This window comes from Cimex lectularius, unplaced genomic scaffold (assembly GCF_000648675.2).
Source record: "Cimex lectularius strain Harlan isolate CLEC.00 unplaced genomic scaffold, Clec_2.1 scaffold158, whole genome shotgun sequence".
Lineage (NCBI taxonomy): Eukaryota > Metazoa > Arthropoda > Insecta > Hemiptera > Cimicidae > Cimex > Cimex lectularius.
Window position 1 is genome coordinate 90,187 of NW_019392744.1, and position 11,016 is coordinate 101,202.

Sequence of the window (11,016 nt, forward strand, 5' to 3'; positions counted from 1 at the left end):
GGCTATCCCTTCCACCATTGGCTCACCCGCTCACCGGCGCCTGGAAGTTCGAACGGGTTTTAGGCCTCGGTTTTAGTTTTATCCAATTAATTGATTATATATTGTTATAAATTCTAATAATTGTTCTCATTTTGATAAGATAAAATAAAAAATCTATTTTTCCATTCCGTTGTGCAGTTTGGTGCTGTTAATTAAACCTAAAATTAAGGTAAGTTTGTACGCTGAATTCACTTGTCAATTGTTACAAATTAAGTTTTTTAAAAATATTTCATTAATTGACATCAACCAAAAAGGCGCAGAACCATTTCACAATATTTTTTTTTAAACTCTTTTCGAATAAAAGTCCTAAGGCTGAGCTGGGATACGAGCCCATAACTCCTGTAGCATAGCATGGCATATATGAGTCTTACACCTTAATCACCTGGTATACGACTTTCATGACATTGGCTATACTCAAAATAATATAAATAAAAAACAATTATCTGATCTTGATCTGTTTTATCACATAGAGTATTTTTTTCATTGATGCTTCATACTTCAAAAGAATCTTGTTACTATATAAATTTTTTAACTAATAACACCATCACTAAATGTTTTATATTATTGTTAAATAATATATCAACTTTGTATTTTTGTAGTTCAAATCTTGGTTGGAAGTGAAAGCACAAAATGGATGTGGACTCTGATGAATTTGATGATGCAAAAAGTAACATTGATGCACTATCTGATGATGATATTTTCCATGACACTTTAGAGGAAGTCGTGGCAGATGTTGAATTTTCTACTGCACGCACTCACCTAACATTTAATTCTACCATGGGCGGTGATTGTTCTACCAATGTGAACATGATGCCTTTACCAGAGGGTTCAGAATCGTTGCACGGTAAAACAGGCGGTTTAATAAAAACAGGTCTTGGATCAAAGAATGAAATCTCTTCTGGAAGTTCAGGGAATCCGATGTATTTTCAGATAGTTCATAACTCAGGGGAGATATCCAATAACGCAGTTGAAAATTTTCTGCTAGAAGAACTGAGTAAAAGTACTCGAAGTGTACCTAAGTACCTTGATGATTCTTCCTGTTCTGAAATAAATAACGTCATCGATGAGATGATTGAACAAGTAATAAATCACGAAAGAAAGGATGTGCCTGTTGAAAATGACAGCAGCCCCAATTTGGAAAATTTGCTTCTAAGTGATAACGGATCTTCAGAAATTATTTCTAACTCCATTGAAGAATTAACTACTATTAATTATAACCTATTTAGAACCCAGACATTAAATTCGACAGGCATAATGGAGAACATTGCCGGTGCTAAACAAAATTGTGTTGAAAATAGTGACATGACACAAAGTTCTTCGTTTTCATACACAGATTTCCATTTGCAACTAAGTGGTGAAAACTCAGATAAAAGCGTTACAAATGTAACAACAAATCTGTGTGATCTTGGAACTGATTGTGTTCGTGATTCGACTGAAAATGAGACAAATTTAATCCTTGAAATGCAACGACGAGAAGTGACTATCCCCAGCTCAAATAATAGTTTAGATTTAGTCAACGGTTCTGCCTCAAGGAGTAGAACAGAAAGGAATAAAATCATACCAAATATAGAATTATTTGATGGAAACAAATCAGTACATTTAGTCACTGATTACATTGCCTTTAATTGTCGTACCGAAATTCCAAACGTTCAGGTATAATAAAGTATTAAATATTAACACCTTGATCTTATATATGTTATGTTGTTTATAAAGTATTTATCAAATTTTTGGATTTTGTTTTAGAACTATGTTCACTTTCTTACCTTCATAAATAAACATGCTACAACAAGAAATCAAATATTACATGAATGTGTGAAACAAGTTTATACTACGTCTTTCAATGTGTGGTATCTAAAAACACATTTTGGGGTAAGTAACAGCCAACAGCTCCTGGAAATGGACTCTTTCGATATCAATAAGTTTAGGGATGGGGTCCCAGGCTATAGTGTATGGATCCTATCCCCTTCTCCGATCCTTACTTCCTATTCATCCACTCTGCATTAACAACACACCGATCTTTGTTTATCATTCAAAACCTTGGGATCATCCTTGATCAAACCCTATCCTGGAAACCGCGCATTTCCCAAATCTCCACTCTCTGGCAATTCTGTCATGCAAGCCAATTCTTCCAAATCAGTACCCAAAAACTCCTGGTCTCCTCCCTTGTGCTTCCCCATTTCAATTATGGCTGTTTGGTCTATGGTGGACTCACCAGCAAGCTCGTAACACAAAGAAATTCGGTTCACATTTAGCTCCCCAAAGAGATCTTGGCTCCTTCCTCTATCAATCAATTTCTTACCAATCCCCTTCCTATATTTATAATATGTTAGCAGTTAAGTCTTCTACACACTCTCCAACACTCTTCCCGCCCTTCTGATCTCTACCCACCTCTCACACAAATCCACCACTTTTAGTTGCTTTTTCCTTATCCATTCCTACAACCACTGGAATTCCCTACCGAACTCCATTCCCTGTGCTTCAACCGTTTCCACCTTTAAGACTGCCTCCTGCCCCACTAATTAACACTAAGGACGGTTAATTTTTCCCTTTTTATTTAATTTAGTACATTTCATTTAATTATTTTTTGATTTGATATTTTGACACAAATTGTGCCAAATTTTGTTATTCAAAGTGGCCCAGAGCCGCAGAATAAAATTTATTTTCTTCTTCTTCTTCTTCAAATGTTCACTAAACCATTGGGAAAATGTCCAAGAAAGTGAAATTTTTTTGAGAACTAAACTTTTTACACCTCAAGAAGAATTTATACAACAGAAATGCAAATCATTTTTTATTGGATTGTATAATTTTAGATGAAAGACGTAACATTTATAACTGCGAACGAAGGACAAGAATGCAGGGTTACAAGCACGAAAAAAAAATTCAGTTTTACATTTTTAAATTCAAATTATCGACCTGGATCCATAGTCGTACTTCTTGAAGGTAATTTTAACATTTTAAGAAATGTTAACATATAATGTGAATGTCTCATGTTTAATACCTGTTTTTCAGGTGAATTTGGAACCTATTTGTATGCAAATAATTGCAGATTTAATCCTTTCATGTTGCTTCAGAATCCGCTTTTGTCCTTTTCACAAGGCACATCAGGAGGGAAGGTACAATTTAATTTTTCCCATCCTTATAGCACATTAATTATTAACAATTACAATAAAAACTTTACTATTGAAAATAAAAGTATTTGATAATTTTCAGAAATCGTGAGATGCGGTGTGGTGTGATGTAGGTTTCAGAAAAACATTTTCTTTATCGTGCCAACGTTTCGATCTTTATTGAGATCATCTTCAGGGCTAAAAGTGTTTGTGTGTGTCTTCTGTGTAATTGTGCCATTCTTACGTGTCGTATTGAGAGTGAAACGTTGGCACGATAAAGAAAATGTTTTTCTGAAACCTACATTACACTAGACCGCATCTCACAATTTCTGAATAATTATCGATTAACGGTCACTAGTCACTACACACAAAAGTATTTGATTTATTTTCTTTGCAGACACTAGATAAGTTATACTTAGATGGAACATATTACTTGTGTCCTTGTACCATCCCGTCAAGGGATGAGATTCTGGAATCATTAATCAATTTGATCTGGTAAGCTCTTTAAATTCTTAATTTGTATTTATCAATATTAAGAATATTGTCAAAACATCACAATTTATTTTTTAGAAAATGGGCATGTTTAGGGGTTTTTATTTGTTCTGTCAATTGTTTTTGCTGTTACTTTTATTTTTAGATTTCCTCATGGGTAAGGTGATGAGCCTGTGTGGCTGTTTGCAATCATTTCTGTTTATTCTTGCCGTCTGACCAAACCAAGGATAGGTAGACCAAAATGATAGAAAATGGCCAAACTACAGATCAGTACTTTTTTTGGGTGGAGGTTATAAGCACCTTTTTAAAATAGTATTGCCATGAATGGAATATACCTCCTGCTAAAATATACATTCCACCCTAAAAATAGCAAAATTCAATGTATGGTCCAACTCAGAATTGGTCATACATGGTTGACACATGGACACTTACTTTTTTGGGTGGTGGGAATGACATATACAGGACCAGAACCACTAGATGCACCAGAAAGTGTGCTAAACTTGGAGCTGGAAAATCTGAGAAAGAAAAACCCACTGAACAAAAGCATGAGGCAATCTAAGAGATAAATAAATCTCTCAACAAGGAAGACGAAGGAACTCCTTTCTCTCTTTCTCAGTAAGAAAGATTTGAGGAAAATTATAAGGCCACTGTACTAGCCATTACCTCTGAATTACCATCTAAAGAAGATAGACAGAAACATGCCAATAAAAACCGTAATTTTCTGTACAGCACTATCATGTAACTGAATAGCCACTTTTGCTAAGTTAATTCTCACACCAAGATAAGTGTGCAAAGAGGAAAGTGCTTAGTTTTGCAGGAAAAAGCATACTTCCATGGTCTTAATCATAGGGGTTCAACAATAGATTCATGTGGATCACTAGTTGGCAAAATGGTAGAACATGTCTTACAAACAAAATCAGCAAGAATAGGTGCAACACTACTAAGTAAATACATGTACTAGCTTGTACAGTTACTTGTATTTATTAGCATGAATGTTGTGGTACTTCAGTGGAAAATTGAGTACCCCAGAGCTACTAAAGTAGTTATTACATGTTTATAGAGTGATAGGGGGTGAAATCAGCTATCCAGGTGGCTCACCAATTCTTTTTTAACTGTATCAATTGTTTGAGAGGTTATGTTTTGAATGTGTTTATTAGCGTGAATAAAGGTGGGACCTCAGTGGAATATTGAGATTGTGTGATTTGAGATATTCAAGCTATACTTTTACATTTGTTAATACAATTTTTTCTTATTACATGTATCTGTTGAGTGGTTTTCATCTAGACAATTCATCCCTTCTCGATGTGACATGTTGGATTCTTTGCTGTCTAATATTAACCCATTCATACATCCCAACCTAACTCAATGTTAAGTGGGTAAATACATTCATCCTAGTACAAACAATAACCTAATCTTAGTTTTTTGGAACTCTGGAGTACCCGAAATAACACTGAGGACCCAACCATAAAGCTAATATAAAAGTTACATTATGTAAACTATAGTTTGTGGGGGGGGGGCAGCTGGTTGTTCATCATCTCTACTTCTTCCCATCATTACATACAAGCTAATACATAAATTCAGACAGGGTAGAACTCTTCAAACCTTATCTATAATTAAAATTTGGAGTGTTACTTCACTGTTAATATTAAATATTTGTATTTAACTATGTTTAGATCGACCTACAATTAATAATTAATTTTAAGAGTATTGGAAGGAAGGTCAAGGCAGTTTGATCTTCTTCTGATCCTTTTGAACAAATATTTGTATTTTTTATTTTATTTTATTTTTTTAAATTTTAGGAGTAATAATGATAAAATTGTGAACATAACAACTTCAATTCTAGGATATGAAGAAATTTTATCTAGGCTGGCTAAAGCACTCAATGTGAGTCCTTGAAAATTATTATTATTATTTTATTTTATTTTATTTATTTATTTATTTATTATTTTTTTATTTTTACTGAGGCTTATGACATCTAGGTCATTTCAGCCCCCAACTAAGTCTATATTCTATTTACCCTTTCAAACACTACATTCATACAAATAAATACATTCATACACATAAATACATCCATACAGTACAAATTTATTTATTTTGCCATTTTGAAAATATTTAATTTTTAAATTTAAATGACGATTGTTGATATCAATTGATTTGTACAAATGTAACAGGAAAAAATGAATAGTCGTAAAATATTGTAATTATAATGTGTGTGTGACATTAAGGAATAAATGGGTAATAAAGATTGTAGTAAAATTGTGTCTTTTTCAGAAAAAAATTTATGTGAGTCCCTTGAAGATGGAAATTTTGAGTAGGCTCAACCTAGCGAAGTACTTTACCACAGACATTACTACAACAAATATTCGTACAATTCCTACTGGGGATTTTCAGATTAAGAAATCTATCTGGCGGTATGTTTGATTAAGTATTTTTCATTATTAGTATTTTTATTTTTATTTATTTATTTATTTTTTTTTTTTAAATCGCTATTGGTAAAGATTTGATGAATTGTGTCAGATTCATTTTCAGTATCCCCGTTGTCCAGTCTCACATCAGTATATCCTTTATCCTTCCTTCGATAGGAAGTATTTCCTATGCTCCTTCCTTTACCAATCCATAAATTCTCATTGACCTCACTATATTTTCCATCTACATCCAATCCAGTTGTCCACTCTCTTAACACCCATTTGTTTCCCAGTGTCTTATTTCTCCCTTGTCATAAAACCTTCACATTTGAGGGGCCCTTTCTAGCTCGAGCCATAAATCTCTGGAATTCTCTTTCTTTGCCAATGCACAAAGCTGACTCCCTTCCTCTTTTAAAATCCCTCATGTACCAGGACCTCATCTCCCTTTAAACAGAGACAACCTCCAACCAGTCCAACAATACTATTAGGTCCTTTTGCAACATATGAACATTTTTTTCTTCTCAACTTTAACATTCATATTTTGTGATTATGTTCATACAAAACTGGGAATTCTTTTATTATTATTTTTCCTCTAAATTCGTCTTATTGCTACTATAATTTCCATTTTTATGTTTTGTATTTTGCATTTGTTAACTATAAACCTTTATTAAATCGAGTACCATATTTGTAGAAAGTTATCTGAGACCTTATTGTTATTCTTAATTTTGTCTGCCGTTAACCAACAATTAATGAATACTAATTTTTTTTCCAGGGATAATTCAGGACCTTTCATAACAATCATTTTATCAGCCCACTACGTTATACATAATAGAGCCATTTCAACATTGGAGAAATTTGGAATACACCATTTTCTTTACACAGATCACAGTTCAAATTCTGACATTGTAAAAATGTTGAAATTAATGAAAGTGAATAATGTAATTGTATTGAACTCAACACTGAATTTACCTTTGGCTGGCCTGCAGCATGAACTTGTTGAAAAGAGAAAATTGAAAACGTTCCAAACAAAATTAGAAACTGACGAACATAAAGCTAAATATATTATGAAATTAGATGAATACTCTGTTTGGTTTAACGCCATGCATAAAAAGGAGAAATCGCAAAAAATAAGCAAAAGGAAAATGAACTTGCTCAGTGGTAAATTGAAGTGGATTAATGATAATATATAAATTTTATCATGAAAATATTTAGTTGTAATTGTAAAATAAACTGTTTTGATCTTATAATACAGACTTTTATATTGTTTATTAAAATTTATTTAAGATTTTATTGTGTTTTAAACCTATTTTATTAATTTATTTTTTATACCTTCATTACATTGCTTAATAATATGAACTTTTGCCTCAACTTTTCTCTGTAGTTCGTAGAGAAAAACTTGTAATATATATATAAACCTCAAAAACTTGTAGCCATAGCATGAAACTTGAAAACAGCGCTCCCAGAAATTAGTTGGATTGAAATTCTTCTCATACCTCGTCATAGAAAATTAGAATAATCTATCTACCTACAAATGTCATCGACGAAGATCACTTATGTCATTCAAATTGAATCTTGACAGATCAATCAAAAATTCCTTAACTTTATGTGCGTTACTCAATATTCTGCCATTGACCCCTTCACACTAAACATTCAAGTTAATAAATATATTTAATTTCACGCAATAAATAGATCCATCCAAAACATCCATGTTACCTACAAAAATAGGAACAGGGGACCAAAATATTCATTCTCGAGTTCAAGCTCAAGCTCGAATTGTCATATCGGTTGGCATTCCTACACACTCTCTATATGGAGGCAAGGAATACACCCTTCAATTATTTCACTCAATATTTTTCCAGCACTGTTTACACAATCTTCCCTTCACTTACCTCATACACATTACATACCTTCTTTCCCTAACACTCAATCTAATTGAGGGTCAGTGGGGTTCTCAATATTTCTTCATCAGCTCTATCACACTGCACATTCACCCTAATAAATACATTCTACATACTGTAGGACTCAAAAGAATACATATATCTGTACTGAATACAACAAAACTGGGGTGACATTTCTATGTGCTCTCTATATGGAGCCAATAAATTGCACCCTTCGATTATTTCACTCCATGTTCATCAACCTCTACACATATTATATAACCAACCTTATTGAGCGTTGATCGAGCAACCTTTCTCCACATGCTAGACCTAAAACGAGCTAAACCTCTCATGGCCTTAATCAGGTGAGGGTGATTCCTCTTCTACAAGTCAGGCCCACATATCGACAATGCTCTTGATACGTTTTTATGCCAAGGAATTGCACCCTTCAAATAAGTATTGATATTTCTCCACACTCTCTATACAGGGCCAAAAAATGCCACCCTTTAAGTCAGTGGTACACATCGAGCATCCTTTCTCTACATGCCGGACATTTATGCGAGCTCATGTCCAAAAGTAAGTAGCTGTGTGTCAACCTTGCATGCCTATCCTTAATCAGGTGAGGTAAACCCTTCATCTACAAGTCAGATCTTCCAAGCACCGACAATGCTCTTGATATGTGAGAGCAGGCAGCTGCTGCCCACTGTCTTTTAATTATGTTTTTATTGCATTTTTAGCACCAGAGGGCCGGACTGTGGTGGTTAAGTCCAGAGGTTGGACGTCTTGTCCGCCTTTTCATTACCCTCCAGACCTATGTTTTTGAGTACCAGACAAAAACAAATGTTTTGTCGAGATGCTCCAGTTCATTCTGCTGTATACTATTTATTGGCAGACATATTTAATACGAAATAAAATAAAGACCAACAATAAAATCAAACACCATTAGCTCAAAGATTGCAAAAATTAAATTTAATGAATAAGGCATGCAAAATAAAGTTTTCTTTGCTTGGACATGTAGGAGTACATAGAAACAAGAGAGCAGACATCCCTTCACTTGTTGACGGTGTTGCTTTAAATGTTACATTCACATTTGATCAACTTATTACTATTATAAGGGTTAACAACCCTCACCAAGACTGGCAAAAGCACTGCTGCAATTGGAGAGGGCCAAACTCAGAGGAGTGGTAGGACTACTAACCGGTCACTGGTATCTGAGAAAACATCTACACAACATGAGTATATACATCGATGATCCCATTTGCAGATTATGTAATGAGGAGGAGGAACAGCCACTCATATCATCAATGGAGATTTAACCTAGTGTACGGAAAAAACTTAGGGAATCATTGCAGCTGCGACAGTCAATGACCTGTTACTTCTAAGGAGAAGGATTGCGTTTATTGCACTAAACTAAGGAACTAGGAAGGTACAATAAGCCAGAAGGCTGCAGTGCCTGGGGAGTGCAAACCTCGCTTCCTAATATCCTTTTTCACCATACATTATAAGGAATAAAGCTTTAAAAATGTTATGATTCATTCTTAGATTGTGTAAAGATTTTGATAATTCATCAGTTGTGAAAACTCTGTACTGTACATTTGTCAGACCAATTCTAGAATATTGTTCCACTCTGTGTCTCCTTTATATGCTCAAGTCAAAAAATTAGAGCCAGTACAAAATAGCTTATTTAGATTTGTTAGCTTTAAATTTCACATTCCTAGGGATTCTCATTGTTATTCACCATCTTTTGTTATATATGAATCTAGTGACACTAGAACAACGGTGAAATATGTTAGATCTTTTATTTTTGTATAAATTGTTAAATAACTGTTTAGATTGCCCTTTTTTATTATCTAGTGTAAATTTTAAAGTTCCTAGTTTTAATTCTAGATTTAAGTCTATTTTCTATGTTCCTAATCTTAGTAATAATTATACAAAAAATCAAACTGTGATAAGAACTATGCTATTAACAAATAAATTAGATTTAGATAGATTTAGAGTATCATAGGAAAGAAGGCAGGACGAAAATTAGGAAACAGTGGAATTTACTCATTGGAGACAATCCAAGAGCAAAAAAGAGCCAAGGTAGTGCGTTAGGCGGGACACATTGAACCTTTCTCTACATGCTGGACACATACACGGGCTTTTGACCTAAAGTGTCTGTGTGTCAACTTCACATAGCCTATCGTTAATCAGGTGGGGATTCCTTTTCGATTAGCCAGGTCCTCCATGGGCTACCTATCGACAGTGCACTTGATATGTTTAAGCAAAGGAATTAAGTATTCGATATTCCTCCATCTCCCTTTACACGTAACTTTACAGGACTTTTACATTAACCTAAATAAGGGTTGATGAGGTACGCAGTATTGTGCTATCAACCATCTCTCACTACACATTCATGCTAAAAAATACATTTAATCTCACATAATATTTACAATGAAAGAACCCTGTTTCTTTCAAGAATTAGAACACCATACCCACATACACATTCTCGAGTTCAAGCACAATTCACATATGGGTTGGCATTCTATCTTGCTCTCTATATGGAGCCAAGGAATGACATCCTTCAATTATTTCACTTGATATGTTTAAGCTCTGTACACATATATAATTAACCTAATTTAAGGGCGGTGCACTATTCCATACATAATATATATAACTTATATACCTTCTACATTCTGGGGGCAATTATTCTCCACATGGCTTTGACCAAAAAGTGTTCGTCTGTCAACCTTTGCTTATCCTTAATCGGTTGAGGAATTGAAGATGTCTCTTCTTCTCTCAGTCAGATCCTCCAAGGGCCACGCACAGATACATTTAAGTATAATTATACATATAAGGAGGCTTTAAGTTATATTTGTACCTCTAAAATAAATAAGTAAAATAATATTTGTAAATTGTTTGGATTATAATTTTTTCGGCGCCCCCCCCAAATAATATTCAATTCTGTCGGCACTATTGAAATAGTCCAGTTGGTATATTATAATATTAAGTATAATTAGAAAAATTCCACGTAAAAGATGATCGTTTTAAAATTATTTTTGTCGTTGTTGATTTTTTTTTACACTTCTCCGTTATAAAGTCGATACCGGCCGGAAT

The 11,016-nt window shown here is 33.9% G+C and overlaps 1 protein-coding gene across 1 annotated transcript; it reads left to right on the forward strand.

Moving 5' to 3' along the window:
• The first annotated feature begins 18 nt into the window (after nt 1-18).
• LOC106665421 lies at nt 19-7,291 on the forward strand. The gene is made up of 9 exons (XM_014391836.2): nt 19-208; nt 639-1,692; nt 1,783-1,908; nt 2,850-2,979; nt 3,049-3,152; nt 3,544-3,641; nt 5,438-5,522; nt 5,910-6,049; nt 6,816-7,291. The coding sequence occupies exons 2-9, from the start codon at nt 670-672 to the stop codon at nt 7,231-7,233; spliced, it is 2,124 nt and encodes a 707-aa protein (XP_014247322.1). The 5' UTR covers nt 19-208; nt 639-669; the 3' UTR covers nt 7,234-7,291.
• Nucleotides 7,292-11,016: the final 3,725 nt, after the last annotated feature.